At 35.6% G+C, this 25,859-nt stretch overlaps 1 protein-coding gene and 1 long non-coding RNA gene across 3 annotated transcripts in view; both read right to left on the reverse strand.

Annotated features, from left to right (window-relative positions):
• LOC129445112 (interferon-induced protein 44) overlaps nucleotides 1-25,609 on the reverse strand; it is an 89,563-nt gene extending 63,954 nt beyond the window's left edge. The window contains exons 1-8 of one of the 2 annotated variants that reach the window (XM_073866288.1): nucleotides 25,497-25,596; nucleotides 23,042-23,104; nucleotides 22,898-22,931; nucleotides 22,607-22,811; nucleotides 22,303-22,449; nucleotides 22,034-22,205; nucleotides 19,078-19,178; nucleotides 18,029-18,251 (exon numbers count right to left, since the gene is read on the reverse strand). In XM_073866288.1, the coding sequence (XP_073722389.1) occupies nucleotides 18,081-18,251; nucleotides 19,078-19,178; nucleotides 22,034-22,205; nucleotides 22,303-22,449; nucleotides 22,607-22,811; nucleotides 22,898-22,931; nucleotides 23,042-23,093 (882 nt within the window). In that variant the 5' untranslated portion in view covers nucleotides 23,094-23,104; nucleotides 25,497-25,596 and the 3' untranslated portion in view covers nucleotides 18,029-18,080. Of the gene's footprint in view, nucleotides 1-18,028; nucleotides 18,252-19,077; nucleotides 19,179-22,033; nucleotides 22,206-22,302; nucleotides 22,450-22,606; nucleotides 22,812-22,897; nucleotides 22,932-23,041; nucleotides 23,105-25,496 lie in introns of those variants that run through there. The other variant, XM_073866286.1, reaches the window with a different exon arrangement.
• Nucleotides 7,491-12,879, reverse strand: LOC141363540 (uncharacterized). The gene is made up of 4 exons (XR_012369060.1): nucleotides 12,705-12,879; nucleotides 8,043-8,099; nucleotides 7,913-7,946; nucleotides 7,491-7,821 (listed from the first exon to the last, which is right to left on the reverse strand). It is a non-coding gene; the product is annotated as an uncharacterized lncRNA (long non-coding RNA).
• Nucleotides 25,610-25,859: the final 250 nt, after the last annotated feature.

Genomic DNA, 25,859 nt, shown 5'->3' on the forward strand with positions numbered 1-25,859 from the left:
TTTGATTTTTATTAATTAATTTGAATTCCAAGCACCACAGAAATGCTCGTCCCCACGGTCATGTAGCTACAGTGTTTTCTTCCATTTAAAATAAAAGAATGTGTCCATAAATATCAAATATATTATGTAGACTATATTAAACAACAAAATGCTAAATAAATAGTATAAAATATATAATGAAAGTAGTGGTTCCCTGGAGTTGTGTCACTGGTGTTAACGTTTAACAAAAAACCTCATATTTTTAAATAAAAATCATACTGAAGACATCACTTGACTTCTTTCTTTGAAGATCTGTAAAGAGAAGCCCATGGTATGTCCACTGTCTCTTTTTAGTTATCAGAAATCTTCTCATTTATCTCATGATTTCATATAAAGCTTTTGTACATTTCAGAATACTCGTTTTTTTTTCTTACAAAGAGCATGTAAAAAGGAGAAAGAGTTGTTTAAATAGTCTAATTATCTTTTTTTAATCTTTCTATTGTAATGTAAAGTGTTGAAAGTCACTTGTGTTTATATTTCTGGTCACTACAGTAAAAAATAGTGATACAAATATGTATTGATGCTGTAATATAATGCAGTTTTGTTGAAAAACAGTGAGATGAATGTGCATTGTGTAATGAATATAATTGAATATGATGAGGTTGTGTAATGTATGCGTTTTCATATTCATTCTGAGTAAATACAAAGTAAACGAAGCCATCACTGCAGCGCTCTCGTTGTCATCTTTCCATAATTAATTCTTTACGGTACTTCTTACAGGTACTACACTTGCAGTTTTAATTCTTATTTATTTTACAAAAGTGATTCAGTCAAGGGCAGTAAATTACTTTATTTCTGATGTTTGATTAACATTATTGCTTTATTGCAACGTTTCCATCCCTCGATCTTCTTCAGGCATCAAACATATATTGCCTATATATGTTTGATGCCTGGAGAAGATTGAGGGATCGAAAGTTGCAATAAAGCAATAAACTCTTTGCAAGTGGATAGTGTGCGGGACCTCTCTTTCTTCATTTGTCGATATTTGGACTTTCGTGTCCTGCTCTCTTACGCACCTATCATACACAGGTGTGCGACGTTTAGGCCTATGTGATTAATTAACATTATTAACACAAATGGCGAACGCAGCTTTATTAGCAGCTTCTGTCAATTTAAAAGGCTAATCACGTCAAATGCGCTTTAAACGTGGTTTGGAAACGCAAGGTGCGACGCACTGCCTTTTTTTTAAAAAAAGAGCAGTGCGACGCAGCTTTTTATATTGCACATACGCTCACTGCCCATAGAGCAGGGTTCCCCAAATCTTACCCTGGAGGGCCGGAGGACTGCAGAGTTTAGCTCCAACCCTGATCAAACACACCTGAGCAAGCTAATCAAGGTCTTCATGATCACTAGACAGTCATAGGTGGGTAAGTTTGATTAGGGTTGGAGCTAAACTCTGTAGTGCTCCGGCCCTCCAGGGTAAGATTTGGGGAACCCTGCCATAGAGTATCATTCAAAAAAGGTGATTGACAAGACAGCTGACTCGGTGGTTGCTTAGCAATATAAAAAGCCTCGTCGCACTGCTCTTTTTGAAAACTTACCGATACGTGTGGTTGCTAAGGGTGTTGCTAAGGGCGCAGTGAAATATAGAACCTTTGGGTGAAGCAGTCATAACCGTGCACTGTAAAAAAAAATCCGTAGAAATTACAATGTTATTGCAGCTGGGTTGCCGGTAATTTACCGTACATTTAAATGTATGTTATTTACTGGCAAGAGTTTCTTCAAAGTTAAATAAATGTTAAATATTAACAAGTCTTTATCTTTACAGAATAAAACTATACAATAACAGCCGCATGCAAAGCATTCTGGAAACCAGAAATCATCATCAACCTTTTTCTGTATTTTGCTTCAGATTTTGTTTTCCAGAATGTTTTGCTTGATGCTGTTTTTTTAGTTTTACTTTTTACGACATTTGTAAATGTTTAATGTTCATTTAACTTTGAACAAAATGTTGCCAGTAAATAACATAAATTTAAATCTACGGTAAGTTAACGCCAACCCAGCTGCAATTTCTACAGATTTTTTTTACAGTGTGTTTTATCCGTGAATAAAGCACACCTATTGACCAATCAGAATCAAGGATTGGAACTAACCGTCTTATAATTTGTTTTATGGTGCTACTTAGCTGTATTTTTAAGTTATGAAGGTTTAAATCAAAACAAACCAACTGCAGTTAAATATTAATTGGAATGCACAACAACAACAACAAAAAAACGAGATTTCTGAAAAACTGACTTATCTCGTTTTGCAACAAAACTCTTCATTTATAGTTAGACATATAACAATCTATCTTATTGTTCATGACTCAATGTTCTTTTAGAAGTGAATGCAAAAACAGGATGTTTGTGGTTAGCAGAAGCTTGAGCAAAAACTTGTGTGTAAGCAGCGGAAGTTGCCGTCTCTCGCCACAGTATGAGTTGTGTAAAATGAATGTGCTTGCAAGATATTAAAATCATTTCAAATTGAATTCTGACTCTGAATTCTAATTGTCTATCTGTATAAGATTCAACAAATAGGTACAATAACAATCTGGCAGCAATTTCTTTAAGAACATAAAATTAGGTCACAATATTATGTTTAATGCATACTGTATATATAAAGAAGCCTGTTTCACCTGCTGTTTTACACCTCGACTGAAATATTTACAACTTAATCAATCTCTTACTTAATATTGTGTTTGTGGTTTTACTCTGTAAGTTAAAATAATATTATCATTAGAGTAGGGGTAGGCAACGTTGATCCTGGAGTGCCGATGTCCTGCAGAGTTTAGCTCCAGCTCAAGCACACCCGAACAAGCTAATCAATGTGTAAAAAGTCACCTGAAAACTACAGATAGGCTAGGTTATCAGGGTTGGAGCTAAAATCTGCAAGACAACGGCACAACAGGACCAACGTTGCCTACCCCTGCATTATAGCATAAAAGTGTATTTTATACAGTAGAAATGTTTGATGTGTATTTTGTTTTGAGGTGCATTTAATCAAGCAACATTTGATAACATTTGATTAGGTTTTTCTGAAAGAAGATGAATATTCTCACCATTGAGTTAGTGTTGACTGTAGCCCTGAATAGTAAGTGAGACAGATTTTATACAGCTGATTTTAATGAATTCAATTCAATTCAACACATTCATATTTTGTCAACATTACGTGTTCAAAGCACAATCCACATTTAACCAAACAAATCGTTTTCGGTTTTTACTTAAATTTACACAAAGAGGGTCCATTAATTTTTCCCACAGACTTTTGGATTATCGCAAAAAATAAGCTCTGTGATTTTCAGATAGGTGACACTATAATAAACATTAATAGCTCTTTTATTTAAACATAGAAATAAGAGCAATATCTTATTCTTTAGATATTTTTAGATGGTACAGGCTTAATGTCACCAGCTACTGCTTCTATCAAGTCGATCATGAGCAAGATAAACAATCTGATCCAGTGCTTTCAGAATCAGAACATCAACATCAGGATTTGTGTCAATCTCATCATGGTAGTTCTTCACTGGGAAGATGTTGCACATTGGTACACCAATCAAGTCACTGCACATCTGCATCTAGAAAACATAACATCATTAAAAACATTAGACTGTAGATCAGTGAGATTCTCAACCTTTATCACTTCAAGACCCCCTCCACACTCACCAAACATTTCTAACAAATAACATATACTACAGCTTGCTTTAACTAAACAGATGTGTATCTTTCTTTTTGTCTTCTTTTGAATAATTAAACACCGTCTCGAGGCGCCTTGAAAGTTTTTTGAAGCACCCTCATCTTCCTTAATTGGGCTCTGGCCCACTGGTCGAGAAACACTGCTGTACTTTAATATCAGAAATGAAATTGTAGATTGAATTAATTGATGATGTACCTTCTCTTTGATCTTCTTGCTGTGATACACCTTTCTTAGATCATTCTTCACCACTGGACATGCTTCATCTATTTTGGTCATGACAATCACTTGAGGAATATCTACAATGATGTCACAGAGGCAACATTAGACAAACAGCATATATAATATGTCAAATATCAGGACAAAGGTCAAGTGGATTAGAAAGAATGGTGAGAATTTATTAATACTGCTGTCATATATACACCAGGGCCGTAACCACAATAGACATTGAGGGGGACATGCCCCCCAATAATCAGAAATGTCCAAATTGTCTCCCCCAGGATTTGACATTTTTACAGGGCTCCATTTCTGCGCTTTTCTATTTGTACAGTTGATTTGTTGTGCTGGTGTCATAAAGTGCCAAAATATGAACGTGTATGAAAGCAAAAATGACCTCTCCGTTGCAAAAACACAACATTAACAATCATCATTTTTAGTCAAGGGCCAACACTGACAAGAGATGATCTGCTAATAAACAAGCAACACCAACTGTGCCGCTGTGTGTACACATAACTTAAAAAAATGCATCTTTAAAATCAGAAAATCTAACCCATTATTACATTAAATGGAAAAATATAACACAATAATATAAACAATTATAAAACATCCTCAAAATAGCCCTAAAAATCCTTTCTAAGACTCAACTTATGTTTAATGTGAATACTCAATATGTATTCAAATACAACAGCCAATTGCAAGTCTCCAAGTGCAAGTGTTTATTTAGTGTTTAAGAAGTAGTTGTTTATTAAAACTTGAATATAGAGTTTGATTGTAGATATACATTAGATATAAATGATATAAATTGGTTTTAAGCATACAGTATTGTAAGTTAATTTGCGATTCCTTCTGCGCAGCTGCATATAATGCATGCAGTCTAAAAAACATTTTGGCGGGAGCATCCGTTAACTCCCCCCCCCTCCAACTGTCAGTCTGCAGCCAGTTCTATTTCTAAATGAAACGCGTACTTTTCTATATCCAATCAAAGCACAATAATAAACACAAACCACCTCGTGTGATAAAGGCGGGTCACACTAGACTTTTCATTCCATTGACTTCTATTTAGCTTGTTTGACTCTGTGGACCCTGTAACGGGTCCAGAATTATCTTATTTTGACTTAATATAAAATATTCCTTTAATTTTTAATGGTCTGTCATGGACCCAGTACCACATATGAGATACTGTTTGAAAGCTTAGACTCTCTACTTTCTGCAGATATGCATCACTTTGAGTTATGTTTTACTGTAAGAAAGTTAGTTACACTTAATTTACACTATCACCCTCCCCCATATTTTTTATATCATTTAATATTCACATATTTCATATTTTTCAAGTAAGACAAACATGGGCAAGTCTTATATCAAAAAGCTCTCACTCTCAGGAATAAGGCAGTGTTATTTTTGTCCTATTATTATCACATATCCAACAATCGTCGAATGAATAATGATGTAAAAAATGGTATTTTGTAAACATATGTGAAACTTGAGTGTGATCTGCCTCAGATAGCACAGATAGCCACAAATGATACACCATCTTTTCTCTTAGGTCCTACTCTAAAAAATTATTATATGTGCAAAACAAAAAAAAATAAATTTATATGAAAAATGTATTTTCGCACACTTCAGTAAAATGAGAATAACTTTTGAATGCGACATGCTAAAGAGTTCATTCTTTTTTTGGGTGTTTACTGTCTGCTGCTGCTAACAACCAGAACTGTCTGCAGTCTGCTAGAGCACACAGTTATACACTATCAAAGGCAGTATTTACAACATAAAAAAAGAAAATTTGGTGTTTTATCATATGAAAAACCACATAAATAACAATATTTGTCACAAACAGCAGCTTTTTATGTAACTTCAAAGGGTTTTCTGCAAAATGATATAAAGATATTGAATTTATTCCACTGTATGTGGTTATGGTAGCACTTCAAATGTTTTTTGGCAGAAATTGTACACCATAAGCGTATTATTCCTCCCATCAGTTGGAGTAAAATAACTTTTGCATTTATTATGATAGAGAAAAAATTCATTTTCCAATTGCTGGAATCAAACAAAACTGTCTGCAGGTTTCGTTCCCACTCAGGGCCAGAGTTATACACTTTTAAATACAGACTTTAGAAAAAAAAGCGCCTATTTATTTTTGTGTTTATTAGAGGACTGACAACACATACAACCATGTTGAGCACTGTTGAACAGTGTTTTATGTAATGTCAAAGGGTTTCCTGTAAAATGATACCAAACTTTTGTATATGCACCTCTGCTTGTGGGTATGAGAAGCTTTTGAAATTGGGTAGGCCAAATCCAGGCGGAAATCCCCAAAATAGATTCAGTGTATCTGAATCAGTCAGACCAGAAGCGCATTTGTATCACATTTAAATTCATATTATATGGATCGTTGTGATCAGTACAAAACTGTTATGTCACAAATACTCACATGCTTAATAGTGTGACCATGGCTGTATTCTGTTTCACTCGGAAATAAACACGATCGTGACTTCTGGTTCATGGGGACTTTAAGTTCTTAGAAGAGAACCACAGCCTTTAGCTATGGTAAGAGTCAGTGGCGGCCGGTGACTTATTTTTTTTTGAGGGTGCTCGATGCGAAGTTCGTCACAACATGTATGTAGCTCTGTATGTAATAACTATGTATATAATACACACACATACATGTATATATACTGTATATAAGAAATGTTTACATGTGTATATACATTTCTATATTTGAAGAGTTTCGTTGCAAAACGAGATAACCACCGTTTAGTTAATTGTTCAGAAATCTCGTTTAAACATTCATAACTTGAAAAATACAGCTAAGTAGCACCATAAAATGAAATAAAAACATCATAACATAATAATAAACATGTTTTGACAAAAATGTTAAAAAATGGATTTATCTCGTTTTGCAACGAAACTCTTCATTTATATATAATTTATATTATATATAATTCTACATACTTAATATATTTTTCTTAAAAATATACATTCACGTGTGTGTATTTATATATACATAATATACACAGTACACACACATATATGATGTAAACAAAAAAATGTATTCTGCAAACTATTAATCACAATAAATTGTTATGCAGCCCCAATTTGGTGTTCAGTTTTACCTCTATCTTTGATTCTGTGGCGAATGATCTTCAACTTGTCAATAAGTTTCTGGTCTGTTAATGATATTGTATTAGCAGCTACGACGTAAACCAGACAGAAAGCCTGGTCAGAGAGGTTGGGGTCACTGATGTAATGTTCATCCCTGTGAGTGAGTGGCTCCGACTCATCAAACTGAATTATAAGATAAAACATACAAAACATTAGACATACTGGACACAAAGAAATGTTATGATAAAGTGATATTCTCACAAATATTGTGATTTATTACTTTATATCCATCCTTCACATGGCCAAATACAGCATTGATGACGTCCTCTGGTTGTGACCCAGCCAACACTTTAGGTTCCATGCCCATTATGTCTAGGAAGGCATAAGGCAAGAAGTTTCGCCCACTTTTAATGCGGCAAGCCTTGAGCTACAAAGACCAGAAATATAACAATATTTACATTTGGAAGAAACTTTTAATATGTATTTCACTCAACATACAGAAATTAAAAATAACCTAGTTTTTATTTACTTAGTTTTACATTTTATTTCTATTAATGATAGGCTACATGAGTGAAAGAGATGAAAACCTTTGTTGTAAAACTTTTACTACCCCCAGAAAGTGAATTAGCTGTTGCTATGGAGGTGATGCGTTCTTGAAAGACATTATTGATTGAGTTTATAAAGCTGGACTTTCCTGCTGCAATTTCTCCAGCAACCAGGATCTTGATGTATTTTACATCTTCATTACTCAGAGTGAATTCTTCTAGCTTCTTTTTGAAGACATCTCTCTGACTGTCAAGAGAAATACAAATAAAGTTGGAAATCAGAAAGGCAAAATTTACCTAAAAAATATCCACTGTATCATGTATATATCATCACTTACTTCCAATCAATATTTCTCCATGGTTCATTAAATTCTGGTAAAAACAGATCAAAACGGTACGATCAGTGTTTCTGTGTTTTAACACTAATCATAAAATACTGCTTTTATGTCATAAAGAAAAGAGTCTTACCTGGTTGAAGCTGTGGTGCTACTGGTTTTGACTGTGAACCACCCATATTTGCAACACCTCCAGAAAGCAGTTTCAGTCATAGTCAAAGTAGGGGAAGATTGTTATACATGAATTGGCTTGCTAACATCATTATGCCATATTTCCTTCAAAGATCAGAACTCTTGATGTGCATACTAGGAGTTGTGTCTCATACTGTGGCTGATTAAAATGCACTTGGCGAATAGAGCAATGAATAACAACGTTTGGAGAATTAATGTGGGCAGGTGAGTTTTCCTCAAGTAAATAATCAATATACTGAAAAAATAAGTACAATTTGTTTAATTTTTCTTTTGCAATTTTTTTTACACGTGTGAAATTAAAGGCCCCATTCTTCCTGTGTTTTTGAAGTCATGATTGCATTAAGGGGTGCAATATAACATGTGTTCATGTTTCCTGTGTGAAGTAAAAAAAGTAATTTTTGACACAATTCACTTATCTTTATAGCGCTGTTTTCATTGTCCTAAAAACAGGCTGATGTCTTCCTTGTTCTATAAAGTCCCTCCTTCAGATATATGTAACAAGTTTTGATTTTGTAGTTTGTTTAGTGTGTTATGATTCGATAGCAGCTTAGCAGAGCCGTTTGAGCTAAGCTGGCGACTGACATATTCCTGTGGGCGGAGTTTAGTCAAAAAAGTACTGTAGTCCAAACCGTCAGTTCGCTCTATAGGCTTTAAAAGGGGACTTGTGTTCAGTGGCGGAACTAGAATTTTTTTAATGGGGTGGCCAGGGGGTGGCCAAAGGTACTTTAGGGGGTCCATAGTCCATAAAAGAAAATGACGTGTAATCATGTATCAAGAAAGCATAAATGAATCTTTTGATTGCATTATGTAAACATAATAAGGGTGAATTTTAAATCTTTCTACTGTATTTCTTACATCTGATTTACTGTCTGTTAAAGGGATTCACCCAAAAATTAAAATTATGTCATCATTTACTCACCCTTATGTTGTTCTAAACCTGTATTTTATTTTAATAAACACAAAAGAAGATATTTTGATAAATGATGGTTGTTTTTATTATTACTATGGAAGTCAATGCTTAACAGCTGTGTGCATACCATCAAAATATCTTCTTTTGTGTTCATCAGAAAAAAGAAATTTGTACAGGTTTAGAACAACATAAGGATGTAAAAATGATGACAGAACTTTCACTTTGTGAACTATCCCTTAAATGAAGCAAAAGATCAGGAAATCTAAACTCCATGATAAACCTTAAACTTACTTCAAATAGCAGAGCTCAACAAAAAGGATGTTTGGATTAATCTTTATTTACGAAGATACAAAGATGCAAAAGTTTTCTTTTTTCTTTTGATATTTAATTAACTTTAATGACAGAGAGACTTCAACAGGTTAGGCTAAGACCGAATGCAATAAAATGTTTATTAGTTTAAGACGTACAGTAACCAAATGTTTAGTATGAAAATAACCAAAACAGCTATTTTGACATATGAGCATTTGTCCGTTTAAGCAAAAAAGACGCGAACATGAAGTTGTTTAAGCTCTGGCTGTGCACGCGCACTATTGGATATGCGCGTCGCGCTTTTAAGTTCAATGTGGCAATCCAGTCGAATTAACAATCATACAGTAGCCTATAAAGATCACATCAAGAATGAAAACATGGTGATGGGTTTTGTTGTAGAAAGAACTGACAATCTTAGACTTTATACAGTACACAAGAAAATTAACACACTTCCACATATACGGTGAAATCATGTAGTATTATCAATGTACGACTTCACTTCACATCATTTTAAAGATTCCAAGCATGATGTAGACATGACATGTATCTTCTGATGGTATGAAAAGTATTTGTTACAGTAATTTTTCTGACGCGTTTTTGAAAAGACCAACAGACGTCACTGATGGAGAGATAACAGAACGCGCATTATGTTATTTTCTTTATTTTGTGAAAAGCACAACATTCAGTTTTTATAGACACACAAAAAATGACACTTGAACGTTTTAAATGATGTATAAATCATATCTGCATGTCCAAAATCAGCAGAGTAATCCAAGTCTCTTTGCGCAGTGATTGAAAAATAAAGAGTTTGCGCCGCGACCGCAGGGAGGGTTAATCATAATGTTTGTTTAAACAATGTGCTGCGCTGCCGCACGTCGAAAATAAACATAGCGATTAAGTGAAAGTAGCGCATTAAATTTGGGGTGGCACACGGGGTGGCCAGTGACATGTCAAGGGTGTCCAGTGCCACCCTGGACACCCCTCTGGCTCCGCCACTGCTTGTGTTAAAGAAAATATATCGCAGGACAGTGAACTTTGAGCTTTATCATTTTCCAGGTTTTATTTATGCTAACAACAACATTACACACTAACTAAAGTTTGAAAAATAGGATCAAAAACAGGGCCTTTAAGTAAAATTTACTTAGAAAAGCTGATTTAAATTAACAACAACAAAAAAAAACAATAAGTAGAATTTACTTAAGTTTACATTTTAAATGTTTTACTTCCCATAAAATTGTATAAAATAGTATCTAATATATTCTCTGTAGAATCAGCTATGTCTGGCTTTCTCTCAATTTATCCATTAATAAATTTATTATCAATAAAATAAAATTGAATTAAATGATTTTTATCGTCTCAACTAGCTATACACAAGCACAACTCTCCTGAATGATGGTAACAAAACTCAAAACAGAAACAAAAACTTTTCTAAAACACTAACAAGTCTTTATTTTATATAAAACACAATAGTGTTTGATTCCGAATGCAGTCCCCCTATGCAAAGCATGCTGGGAACTACTAGTTATTTATATTTACTAAGTTAATTTAAATAAAGTAGTTTCAACACAAAATTATTAAGCTATTTTCCTTCTTACAAATTTAAGTGGATTTTACATGATAAAATGAAGTTGAATTTAATATATACATTTAGAACTACTTAAATTTTGGTTAAAAACAATAATTTTTATGTATTCATTTTATATCAATTTTTAGTTAAATTTACGAAATTCTTAGTTAAATTTACTAAGGCACTTAATAATTGTTTACAGTGTTGGGCCTAATCCTTATGTTGTTAATCCTATATAATTTTAGTGCCATAAAAATTCATGCAGACTGTCACTCTTAGATTTAGATTTGCTACTACATATTTGGGATTAACAATACAAAAAGTGATATTTAAAATTTGATTTTTTTTTTTCATTTCATGTAGCCTACATTAAGTTATATTACATTAGGGATGCATCCGCAGGCCAAATCAATACATTCGACCATTATTCCTTATAAATATAATAATTTTAAAGATAATAAACAAAAAGTAAAATATAAGCAACTGTATTCATGTACTCCACACAGATAAAGAAATCATTGAAATCGGTTGAGAAATGTAAAAGTTATTGTGTTTTATTTCTATAAACGTTGCAGCTTCCATATTTATTCGCATTTGTTAGCACAGCAGGCATCTCTTGCAACTGCCAATGTGACGGCCGCGGCGCCCATGGGCGGCGCCATATGCCTTGCCTACCCAGTCTCGCTTGACAAGCTTTACTTTCACTTTCATCACTTAGCAGCAGAGCCTATAAGGCAAAAAAGGTTTTGAATTTGAAAATATATTTGGTTTTATACTTCATATTAACATAGCTCAAAATGTATTTCTGGGCAACGATTACATTTCTAATTTTACAACCCATACAGCCAAAATATATTTATATAAGTTTGTGTTTTGTATAAAATGTATAAATGCGTATAAAATGTATAAATCTGTATGTACTATTCTACATTAATTTCAATGCGTTAAAATAAATTTCAAAATATATTAAAAAAGGCCAAAAAATATATTGACAATTGTATACATTTTTCTAAAACACATTTCAAAATATATTTCAGTAGGCTACATATTTTTTGGCCATTTTTGTATATTTTGAAATAGGCCTATATTTTATTATATTTGAAAATATATATTTTTGACGTATGGCGGAACAAAGCGGTCTAGTTATTCCTTATTGGGGCGGTTGACCTGACAGAAATTATCTTAAAACAGGACTGGCTTTAGTTTAGTTAAAATATTTAAGTTATAATTTATAAGTAGCCTAAACATTACTGGTGTGCATCTTGAACACTCACACTGGTACATTTTAAGAAATGTCTGAACAAGTTGTTTTCGATCAAGACAACATTAACATTTAAGTTAATCTGGGACACCGCACACGCATACTTTTCTTTTCTGAATTTTTGAATGCCATGTAATTGACGCCCTGATAGAGTAATCATTTGAATAAGAAATCATTTGTACTGCATATCTATCTAACTGTGTGTCTAATGCGGAGATCCGCGCCTGCCGTATCCGGAGTTGCTATGAAGCTTTGCAGAAGCGTGCGTGTCGAATTGTAAACTTATTAAAAAACGAATATTTTAGATTTATTTTAAACAGTGTAATTTCAAAGAATGTTCCAACAATTTCTACTCTAAGCACTGATATGATATCAAATATGATTAATACATTCAGTTTTGTTGTTATAACGGACGGACTGCACCCCTTCACTTATTTTAAATATTATACAACACCAGATATAGACGTAATGTTGAGCATCTTGACAGACTTAATAAAACAGCTGATTCTAGACCAATTAAACTAATATTGAAATAAATAAAGGCCAAATTGCTCACCTGGGTTTATTTTCAAGATTTGAGGATGCTCTATAAGTCTTCTACTGGTGTTTTTCCTGTGTGAGTGATACTGTAACGCACTGATGCTGCTTCATTTATAGGCTAACTGTGATACTTTCACTTTCACTATAATGTAACATTAACGCTTTTTTAATTTGTAAATAAAGTAAGCATTATCTATATGGGGTGGTTTCCCATATAGGGATTAGCTTAAGCCAGGACTAGACCTGAGTTTAATTGGGAAATATAACTAGTTTTAAAAAACATACCTTACTAAAAACATTACTTATGTGCATTTTGAGGCAAAACAAAGGGCACGGGTGTATTTTAAGATATGTTAGTGCAAGTTGTTTTGAGTTTGGACAGCTCTTACATTTATTTTAGTCTAGGACTAGTCTAATCCCTGTCCGGGAAACCGCCCCTATATGTTTTACAAATAAATACGATTTTGTCTTTCTACTTCAAAATTTATTTCAATGACTTAGCCTACTTGCAGTTTCTTTTTTATTATTTGTGCTCAAATAAATTCGTAAATTTAAATGGAATTGTTCAAGTACTAATATTAACTTTGTGTTTTGTAAAAGATACTTACTAACACGGATAATAGATGTGCATGCCCAGCTAACAGAGAAAAATCTGAGAACGTTCCTTGAAAGTTCCCAATGTTTCCAAAAACTTTGCCAACATAAAAAGTGTTTTAAACGTTCTAAGAACGTGTCTGGGTTGTCTAAACGTAAAGGAATGTTACATTCTAACATTTTAAACGTTATGACAATGTCATGTTTTAATGTTCATACAATGTTTAAAACAATTTTTACTTTTTTGCTTGTTATGTAAAAAGAGAAATATTGTATTTCATTATTTTAAAACTTTTATAAAACATTATTTCTGAATGTTCAGTAAAAATATTGCTGTAGAAAACACATTTCACTTATTGTTAGGAAATTCCAACGGATGAACCCAAGCGCAGACAAGGGTGAACAATACAGGACTTTATTGAACAAATAAATAGGGAAAACAAAACCCATGAGGGGGCAAAACAAGACAGGATCAACACTTAACTTACACTAAACTTGACAAGAAAACTACCAATTAACTTAACAAATGACAGACTAGATATAGGGTGGCCATTCATGCCAGTTCTGCCAGACACATCCCGAACATGTTTTCGGTACGTTCTCCAGAAGTCGCGTTGGTCGACAGCATGAATGAAACTACAATGGTTGTATGTCTTAAAAGAAATAAATCTTAATTTTCTAATGTATTTTAACTGAAATGTGAGAACCTCGATGACGTCGAGCAACGCAACTTCCGGAGAACGCACCGAAAACATGTTTGGGACGCGTCCGGCGGACCTGCCACGGATGGCCACCCTAACTAGATACTAACACTAACCAAATACTCGCAGGCAAGATCACACAGTATGGACACAGGATTACAAAATGAACGTGTAGGCCTACTGAACAGAAAACACAAGTGCTGCATTACAAACCGCCTATTTCCATACTATAGATGGGCTGGTTTACCAACATTACAGGGTGCGCGCACATCCAGGAGGCAGAAACCCTGAATGGTGAGCTGGTCCGCTACTGCAACAACCTTAAGTATTGAAGCTGTGTTTATTGTTTGTATATAAATAAAACTTGATTTTAGTTGGAACTGTTTTTTGTCTTTATTTTTGCAGTGTTACTGTGATACATGTATGATTTATAATGTTAGGCTAGTAACGTAATAGTCGCATCTACTGGTATGTTAACATCAGACACCCAGCACTGGCTCTGTTGGTACTATTATCCATGCAACAACTTCTTGGCATTTTGACTTACAGACACCACTACTAGCCTACCACACAAGGCACGTCTCGTCTTTCGGCCTCTCGGTTGCACGCGCAAGCAGTGATGACGTCGCCAAGAAACCCGTCTATATAGTAGGCAAAGAGTACGAGAAGTAGTGCTTTTCGCCTACTATATAGTATAGAAGTATGCGGTTTGGGAGGCAGGGCTTAGGATTTTAAATAAGGAGAATTGACGAGGGGAACAGGTGAAAATCATAACAGGTAAGGGATCGGGTAAAAAGTGCAGAGACAAGGGAAAATTAGCATTCAGAATACAAACCACGCATTTCCCACACAAAACTTGTACTGTCAGAACCCTGCCATACTGACTAAACATGAAAAACGACACAAGGTTTCGGCAGGATCCTGACAGTACCCCCCCTTCAAGGGATGCCACCTGGCAACCCTCAAGGAGAGACACAAGACAAGACAGACTGCATACAAGACAAAAACCACGAGAAGATACCAAAAACTAAGCCCGGTTGTAAAACAGCATCAAACCAGCATGGACCAGCATGGGATATTTTGCTGGTCTATGCTGGTTTGATGCAGGTTTAGCGGGTGGTCACCATCTTGGATCCACATGTGGTGGCTGAGGGCTTGGTCCGTGTAGGCCGGGGAAGCTTGATGGGGTTTTTGGGGGGACCAACAAAGGGTGGCAGGACAGAAGGGGAAAGGGCAGGGTTAGAGGGTTGAGGGGAAACAGGAAATGGGAAAGGTGAGGGTGAGCCGGAAATAGAGGGTGGTCCGGGGGTCTTCGAAACAGGAGATGAGCAGCTGGATGGCATTGAGATAGGGAAGGGTGATGTGGGTGTGGCTGATGGTGAAGAGAAAACAGGGACAAAAAGAGGGGACGCTGTGGTTGGCATCGGACGCGAGACAGGAGCCAAGACAAGAGGCACTGCGGCTGGCTGGAGAGCCGATACAGGTGAGGCGCTGCGGCTGGCTGGAGAGTCCAGACAGTGGAAGCTCTGCGGCCGGCTGGAGAGCCGAGACAGGGGAAGCACTGCGGAAGAAGTGACAGGATCCAGGGAGGACCCTTCAGAAGTCGACTCCCACGAAATGCTCTGCTAGCGTTTCCCCACAGGCTGATGACTTGAACAGAGTCTTTGGGGGCTGAAACAGAGGACGCCGATCCCTCCTGCGTCAATACTCGAACGACAAGTCCCTCTGGAATGGAAGGCAGTGGGCTGACCTTGGCCTGAGGGGACACCCTCTCACCCCGGGACTGTTGCCGATGAGCGAGGCGGTCCACCATCCCCCAATAGGGCAGGGAAACCAGGCACTCTCGTTCCGGAACCGGTGGAGGATTGTTGAGACCGGCCACCAGGTATTCACTGGCCAGAAAGTCCGGATAGCTCCCCTTACTCTTCTGAACGGCCAAGGGATAATTCTGGAGGGAGAGTCGCCCCTGTGATGGAAATGGGCTGTTGCCCGCAAGGGTCTGGGAGGTGATTGACCTCCACCATTCGGGGGCCTGTGCACACCGCATGATGGGACAGTCTGCTGGGTTCAGATATGACACGTTCGTTCTATTAGGAATTTCCAACTTTCCAATTTTTTTCTTTGGAAAAATTTTACTTCACTAAATTCTAAAGCATAAAATCATACTCTGTATTTCTTTAATCCTGATGATTATAACTGACAACTAAGGAAAATCCAAAATTCAGTATCTCAGAAAATTAGAACTTCAGATCAATACAAAGAAAGGATTTTATAAATCTTGGCCAACTGAAAAGTATAAACATGAAAAGTATGACCATGTACAGCACTCAATACTTCGTTGGGGCTCCTTTTGCCTGAATTACTGCAGCAATGCTGTAAAATCAGCACTCCTGATGGAGTCAATCAGTCTGTGGCACTGCTCAGGTCTTATGAGAGCACAGGTTGCTCTGATAGTGGCCTTTAGCTCTTCTGCATTGTTGGGTTTGGCATATCCATACTGTCCTACAAAAATTACGACCTAATAGTTTGTTTGTGTAAGCACCATAATACGACAGGCCCCTTAGTGCCAAATTGGGCATCGTTTAAATGCCACGGCCTACCTGAGCATTGTTTCTGACCATGTCCATCCCTTTATGACCACCATGTACTGATCCTCTGATGGCTACTTCCAGCAAGATAATGCACTATATCACAAAGCTCGAATAATTTCAAATTGGTTTCTTGAACATGACAATGAGTTCAATGTACTAAAATGGCCCCCACAGTCACCAGATCTCAACCTAAAAGAGCATCTTTGGGATGTGGTGGAAAGGGAGCTTTGTGCCCTGGATGTGCATCCCACAAATCTCCATCAACTGCAAGATGCTATCCTATCAATATCCTATCAACATTTCTAAAAAAATGCTTTCAGCACCTTGTTGAATCAATGCCACATAGAATTAAGGCAGTTCTGAACGTGAAAGGGGGTCAAACACAGTATTAGTATATGGTGTTCCTAATTATCCTTTAGGTGAGTGTATAAAGTTTCACCTCTGGCTGGTAGAGGCTCTAATTTAATAAACGCCTCTATTGGTCGTATTTGAGGGAATGGACAAACGACCAAAACAGTCGTATGGCTTGGAGGATATGTTGGGCATATCGCATCTTCCTCTTTATAAAGGTCAGGCGAGTTTGCTGCACCTCCCTAAATCCAGGAAGAGGCAGCTATTTGCACCAAAACATTCGTTTTTTTGTTGTCTAGTTAAAATGCATACTGTCTGTCACAATATAACTTACACAATGTACCACAATGGAGACAGGAATACAAAATGCAAGATGCTTTTATTCACAACGATGACACACAGGGTAATACACAGCATACAAAGCACAAGACCAGACAAAGACTAGAGCTCACAAGAAGAATAGTGTATATATACAGTTGCTATAGAATAACCCTGTTTTCCCTGCTGTTTACACCTCGACTCAAATATTCACAACTCAATCAACCTTAATATAGTGTATGTGGTTTTACTCTGTAAGTTAATAAACAATATAACCATTATAGCATAAAAGTGTATTTTATTAACAGAAAGAAAAAAAATTATTAACAGTAGAGATGTTGGGTGTATTTAATCAAGTAACATCTGATATTTTTCTATTTATTAGATTTTTCTGAAAGAAGATTAATATTCTCAGTGTTGTGTTTGTGTTAACTGTTAGTAGCCCTGAATGGTTAGTGATACAGATTTTATACAGCTAATTTTTAATAATTCAATTTATGTATATTTTGTCAACATTACGTGTTCAAAGCACATTTCACTAAAGTTAAACAAACAAATAGGTTTCAAACACAGTGATTCCTTAAATTTACACAAAGTGAGCCACATCTGGGCCACAGTCTTTAGTTTATCGCACGTGCCCGAAACTCACATTTCTGAATAGAGAGGGATGGTATTGTTTTGATGACATTTTTGTAGGCCAACCCAGAAGTTAGTTGGACAAAAAAACATTCATTTTCCCCATAGAATAAACTCTATGATTTTTAGATTGGTGACGCAATAATAATCATTAATAGCTCTTTTATTTTAACACAGAGAAAAGAGCAATATCTCTTTCTCTCACCAGCCACTGCTGCTATCAAGTCGATCATGAGCAAGATAAACAATCTGATCCAGTGCTTTCAGAATCAGAACATCAACATCAGGATTTGTGTCAATCTCATCATGGTAGTTCTTCACTGGGAAGATGTTGCACATTGGTACACCAATCAAGTCACTGCACGTCTGCATCTAGAAAACATAATATCATTAAGAACATTAGACTGTAGATCAGTGAGATTCTCAACCTTTATCACTTTAAGATCCTCCATTCACCAAACATTTCTCACAAATAAAATATACTGTAAAAAATCAGTGTAGAAATCACAGTATTACTGGCAGCTGTTTCCAGTAACTTACTGTAGATTTAAATGGATGATATTTACGGGAAAAGATTATTCAAAGTTAAATGTTACATTTAAAACAAAGACTTGTTAATGAACATTAATCATTAACAAGTCTTTGTATTTACAGAATAAAACTGTAAAATAACAGCCTCATGCATTATTGGATGATTGATTTTATTTCCTAAACACCTGGATAAAATAAAACAATTTTGAAATTAAGAATTTACATGAAGCTGTTATAAAACTATTTGACAGAGTATCAACACTTAATGATATTTTAACGACGAGTTCAATTTGCATCAAATTGTAAAAAAGTGGTCAGACACAATTATAATGGTATCAAAACACATGACAGTTTAATGTAATGTTAACTCATAAAGCGGGTAGTTCCTTAATTTTGATAATTTATCTGCTATGTCATGTTTATGACAGATTTATGACAAGTTATGATGTATTGATTTATATCAAGTTGTCATAACAAAGACATCTCAAACAACTTCATCTTTGCATTAAAAATGACACAATTGAGCGAATGACACTTAATGACAGTTGTCATATACGTGCATAAATTCATGTCATGATTATGAAGATGTTATCTCAGTAACCCTTCAAGTAAAGTGTTACCCTACTTTTTTTAATATCAGAAATGAAATTGTAGATGAATGATGTACCTTCTCTTTGATCTTCTTGCTGTGATACACCTTTCTTAGATCATTCTTCACCAATGGACATGCTTCATCTATTTTGGTCATGACAATGACTTGAGGAATATCTACAATGAATGACAAACAGCATATATAATATGTCAAACATCACACTGTAAAACATTTGCTGTAATTATGCAGCTGGTTGGCAGTAACTTACTGTAGAAGATAAAGTCTGAAAATGTTTCATGTTCATTTAACTTTGAACGAAATGTTGCCAGTAAATAACATAAATGTAAAATCTACAGTAAGTTACTGGCAGCTAGTTGCCAGTAATACCCATTAATGCTGTAATTTCTACAGACATTTTTTACAGTGTGCGGATGGACGTATGATTATTGCTATCTGATATATAGTATATTGATACATATAGTCCTGGATGTTTTGGTCCTCCCAATGTTCAAGCTGTGGTTACAACAACCTTTGAAATCCAGAATCACCATATATCAAAAATAAATCATTGCTCAGTAACCTACAAATTAAAATTCATAGGATTTCTGCAGAAAAATGTAATTTTAAAAATTATGAGATGATGGTCTTATGGCCTTGCTTTTTATGGATTGTCAGGTCTGTAATGAACATACATTATACAGTAGTGTGAAAAAGAATCCCCCCCCCTTCTTATGTTATTGCATATTTGTCACACTTTAATGTTTCAGAACATGAAACAAATTTAAATATTAGTCAAAGATAACACAAGTGAACACAATTTATTAGGTAACCAGTTATTAAGTTTAGGGGACAAACACATTTTCACATTTTTTTTCACACATGCTGCTTTTCATTTAAAACAACATGTGTGAAAAAAAATGTGAAAAAGTGTTTGCCCCCTAAACCTAATAACTGGTTTGGCCGCCCTTAGCAGAAACAACTGCAATCAAGTGTTTGTGATAACTTGCAATGAGTCTGTTACAGCGCTGTGGAGAAACACATTGAAGGGTTTTCAAGCATGAACCCCCTTTTTAATAGGATTGAGGTCAGGACTTTGACTAGGCCACTCCAAAGTCTTAATTTGACTTGCTGGTGTGTTTTGGATCATTGTCTTTCTGTAGAACAAACAGATGGCTGGACAGTAGAGATGCGCGGTTGGCGGTTACAGCCGCGGACTCCGTTTTGGTGGATAACGTGACGAAAAATAATATTTTAATTAATTTCGGGCGGGTGGTGGATCGAATGCTTGTTATTAGCTGTGTCCTTCTAAGCATGCGACCTTAAAAGATGAGCACTCTGTCTTTCAAGGTGGCAGCCTCAAAAGTTCGCGAAGAGAACTGAAATGAGATGGTCTAGCCTTCCGAGGACCCATAATTTGTGTCACCTGTTGCACATATCACGCAAATACGTGACTATTTCACATATGGACCAACGTGAAAATGTCACGTATTGCCGCGTTTGAACGTGAGCATGTCACGTTTTCTGTTTGTGTCACTGTCACGTATTGGTTACTCAACTTTTTTGTCCTATTTTCAAACCATTGTCGCTTCGGTTTAGGGTTAGATTTGGTGATTGCGTTATATGTCACTTTAAGTATTTGTCACTTTAAGTATTGGTTTATAAAAAAAAGATACAAGACATATTCTTTTATATTGTCTAAACTTTAACCAATTGTCGCCTGACGTTGGGGTTAGAGTTTGTTTAGGTAAGGATGTCATTTTATGTAAATCTAACCCTAAACCGAAGCGACAATGGTAAGAAATTAGGACAAAAAAGTTGAGTGCGCCGATCGGAGACTAAGTTCACTGGTGATATTCTAGAGCTTTCTAGGCTCGCGGCTGTCATCAGCAGCCCCTTGCATCGCCCAGTCAGCGGATGGCGGGCGGGTGCGGTTTTGAAAACTGGTCAGAAAACGTTGGTGCGGATGGATGGCGGACGGATGATGAGTTTTGTGATTCGGTTGCGGATGAAATAATAGCCCATCCGCGCATCTCTACTGGACAGTATCCTTCAGGATTTTTGGTAGACAGCAGAATTCATGCTTCCATTTATCACAGCAAGCAGCCCCAGACCATCACATTACCAATACTGTTGGTATGATGTTCTTTTTCTGAAATGCTGTGTTACTTTTACGCCAGCCATAATGGGACACACACCTTCCAAAAAAGTTCAACTTGTTTCATCCACAGAGTATTTTCCCAAGTCTTGGAGATCATCAAGATGATTTTTGGCATAACTGAGACGAGCCTTTATGTTCTTTTTGCTCAATAGCGGTTTTCTTCTTGGATCTCTGCCATGCAGGTCATTTTTGTCCAGTCTTTTTCTTATAGTGAAGTCATGAACACTGACCTTAACTGAGGCAAGTGAGGCCTGCAGTTCTTTGGATGTTGTTGTGGGGTCTTTTGTGACCTCTGAGTTGAGTCATCACTTCGCTCTTGGGGTAATTTTGGCAGTAATCAGGCCTGGGTGTGGCTAGAGAAACTGAACTCAGGTGTAATAAACCAAAGTTAAGTTATGTTTTAACAAGGGGGCAAACACTTTTTCACACAGGGCCATGTAGTTTTGGATTTTGTTTTTCCTTTACAATACAAACCTCCATTTAAAAACTGGATGTTTTTAACTGTTTATCTGTTTAATTTGTTGTGGTGTTTTTTAATTTGTTGTAGTGTTTTTTAATTTGTTGTGGTGTTTTCTAATTTGTTGTATTGTTTTTTAATTTGTTGTAGTGTTTTTTTAATTTGTTGTTGTTTCTTAATTTGTTGTTGTTGTTTAGTAATTTGTTGTTGTGGTTTGCACTTCAGGGCCACCGTAGTTTTATCTTTGACTAATTTTTTTATTTGTTTGATGATCTGAAACATTAAAGTGGGACAAACATGCAATAAAATAAGACATTTGGAGGGGGGCAACACTTTATCACACCACTGTATATGCATTTGAGACAAATGATCATAATGAAAACAGTAAACAAAGTCATTTAGCATTCAGTTTTACCCTCTATCACTGATTCTGTGGCGAATGATCTTCAACTTGTCAATAAGTTTCTCATCCGTGAATGATATTGTATCAGCAGCTACGACATAAACCAGACAGAAAGCCTGGTCAGAGAGGTTGGGGTCACTGATGTAATGTTCCTTCCCTTGAGCGATTGGCTCCGACTCATCAAACTGAATTATGAGATAAAACATACAAAACATTAAACATACTGGACACAAACAACTCTTACGATAAAGTGATATTCTACTAAATATTGTGGTTTATTACTTTATAGCCATCCTTCACATGGCCAAATACAGCATTGATGATGTCCTCTGGTTGTGACCCAGCCAACACTTTAGGTTCTAAGCCCATTATGTCTGTGAAGACATAGGGCAAGAACTTGTCTCCACTTTTAATGCGGGATGGTTTGAGCTACAAACACCAGAGATAAAGCACAATTTACATTCGGAAGACACATTTAATGTGTATTTTACTAAACATACAAGAAATGTAAAAATTACTTAATTACTTAGTTTTAATATTATGTTTATTTTAATGATAGGCTATTTGAGAAGAAGGAGATGAAAACCTTTGTTGTAAAACTTTTACTTTGCCCAGCAGTTGAACTAACTAGTGCTCTGGAGGTGATCCGTTCTTGAAAGACATTATTGACTGAGTTTATAAAGCTGGACTTTCCTGCTCCAATTTCTCCAGCAACCAGGATCTTGATATATTTCACATCTTCATTACTCAGAGTAAATTCTTCGAGCTTCTTTTTCAGGACATCTCTCTGACTGTCAAGAGAATAAAAAATAAAGTTTGAAAAATAAAAAACGTATACTTTATCTAAAAAAATCTACTGTAGTATATAATCACTTACTTCCAATCAAACTTTCTCCATGGTTCATTGAATTCTGGGAAAAACAGATCAAAAGATCTTTATGATCAGTGTTTGTGTTTGTGCGCTCTAATATTAACACCAAACAAAAATACTACTTTTATGTCATAATAAAAAGAGTCTTACCTGGTTGAGGCTGTGGTGGTACTAATAGTTTTGAGTCTACGTTACCAGCCATATTTCCAAAACCTTTAGAGCAATTTCAGTCATAAGTCAAAGTGGGGGAAGATTATTATCTTTAAAGTAGCTTGCTAATATCATTATGACATATTTCCTTCAAAGATCAGAACTGATGTGCATACTAGTAGTTGTGTCTCATACTGTGATGGTGGATTAAAATACAGCAATAAATAACAACGTTTGGAGAATTCATCGTGAACAGAAGATTTATCCTCAGATCAATCTTCAATAAGGCCTAATTCTTATGTTGTTAATCGTTGGTTTATACGTGGTCTTCAACATGGTGCACGCAATTTTAATATTTATTACATGTTTTTTATATTAGCTTGATTTCTTAAAATGTGTGTTAACATTTTAAATAATGATAAAACATATTAACAAGTAAAGTAACATAAATAATTTAAAAATAATTAATTAAATATTTTTGAGTGGACTATCCGTGCCCCAGAAAATGTTATTAGGGTTGGCCAGAGGGGGCCATAGCAAATCATTTGACATTAAAATATAATTAAGGCTACGGTAAAGACAGCACAGAAAATTATCTAAAAATGGCGTGATTATACTAAGTCTAGTTGAACACAAGCAAGAAATCAAACCTGTGTGTAATAGTGGGCTATGTTGGATCCGTGCACTTTTAAAGTAGCATAAATGATCTAGGCAGTGGTGTATTGGTGTCTGGAGAAGTGGTTAGACTCTTAATTTATGCCCCCCGTAGAAGTGGGTATACCCCATGCCATCAAATAAAGAGGTGGGTATACTCCGTATACCTGCGTATACCCTGCACTACACCACTGGATCTAGGCTATATTTAATTTATACAGACTATGTAATATAATTTTACATTTAACTACTTAATTCAGTTTTTGTACTGTACCTGACAACTTAAAGACCAACCTGAAAAACATGAAATGTACTCATTTTTAAAGTTTATTTTATAGTATTTATTTGTGCTATTGCTTATAAAATGCTAAGCGTTGAGCAACTGTTTGTAAGTTTAGTTTTCAGCGTTGCTCCCCTCGAACTTATGCGGCTGCGCGGGTGTCGCTGCAATATTTGTCAAGAGGGGAAGAGCTTGAGAGCGTATCCTACAGCAGTGGTTCCCAAACTTTTTCAGCGTGCGGCCCCCCTTGTGTACGGTGCATTCCTTTGCGGCCCCCCAAAGAAAATTTGTGACAAAAAAACTGTTCTAAAACTCAACATTTAATAAAAAAAACATTAAATTATACAAATTATACGAAAAGTACTGCTTTTGGTTAGTAGCCTTATTTTTTTAGGTTTAATTACACAGAATTCATGATAAATTAATGTATTTCATAAAATGTCATAAAATTGGGGCCCCCCTGGCACCATGTCGCGGCCCCCCTGGGGGCCCCGACCCCCAGTTTGAAAACCACTGTCCTACAGTACACATCATGCAAGTTTATTACATTTATTTTTAATATAGTCCGCAGTGTCCATGTTAATTTATAATCTAAAGTTATTAGTTATTATTACTAACAAAATAGTTGGAGACCTCTGTGATAGTATATGTATAATTATAATTTTAGTGCTATTAAATGAATGCTGACTATCACTCATTCATTTGGATGAATGCAGCCTACATTAAGCTATATTACTCAAGGAATGCCTCTTCCAACAAAAAAACTTTTAAAAAGTCAATTTTTGCCTCTTGCTTGCTAGCTAACAATTGCAATGCAATACCAACTTTGGCCCATAGGGGTCACCTCAAGAATGAAATCTTGTGCTTTAAACATTCTTTCTGTGGATCAGAAAATCTTGACTTTCCTGTAAACGACCCGAATCAGTGCTGTCCTACCCTACCGAAAACTAACCATGGTTTTATTGTGGTAAAACTGTAGTAACCATGTTTTTGTGTATTGATTACTAGCAAAACCATGGTTTTACTACACTAAACATGATTTAAATATGTATTTTGAAAACCATGGTTGTCAAAACCATGGTTATTTTGTGGTTACCATGGTTTTACTACAGTAATCATGTTTTTTTTAACTGTAGTAAAATCATGGTTAATTTTTATTAGGGTAAGGGTAAATCGTTTACAGTGTCCGCGCCTGCGCAAATTTGGGGTTGCTTTGAAAGCTGTGTGGAAGCATGCGCGTCGTATTGTAAACTTTAAATTAAAGTGAATGTTTTAGACTTATTTAAAATAATTAAAGAAACAATTTCTACTTTAAGCACTATGATGTAATATATTACTGATATATTCCGTTATGTTATGTTATATAGCCTGACTGTATTCCTTTATTTTAAAATATACAGTAGCCTACAACACTAGAATATGGGCTTAATGTTCTCCAGCTCATCTTGAAAGACAATAAAACAGCTGATTTCAGACCCATTAAAACTAAACTTGAAATGAATTTATTTTGAAATTGCTTACCTTGGTTTATTTTCAAGATTTGTAGAAGGTCTATCTATGCTGTAAGTCTGCTACTGGTGCTTTTCTCCTGTGTGAGTGATAACACACTGATGCTGCTTTATTTATAGGAGGGGGAAGCATCTGTGATACTTTCACTTTCATTATAATGTAACATTAATGCTCTGATCAATCTGGCGAAAACACCTAGATAAACCAGCCAAGCTATGTTTTGATTTTGGTTGGACGGCACTGTTAGATTGACAGTGAAATCTGAGCAGATTCTTGCTGTATTAATGTCATACTGTGAACTGCAATGCAGTATGAGAGGAAATAAACCTCTTGCATAGCTCTTAGTAAAGCCTTTATTTATAAATATACAATTAA

Source organism: Misgurnus anguillicaudatus, chromosome 3, assembly GCF_027580225.2.
Source record: "Misgurnus anguillicaudatus chromosome 3, ASM2758022v2, whole genome shotgun sequence".
Classification (NCBI taxonomy): Eukaryota; Metazoa; Chordata; class Actinopteri; order Cypriniformes; family Cobitidae; genus Misgurnus; species Misgurnus anguillicaudatus.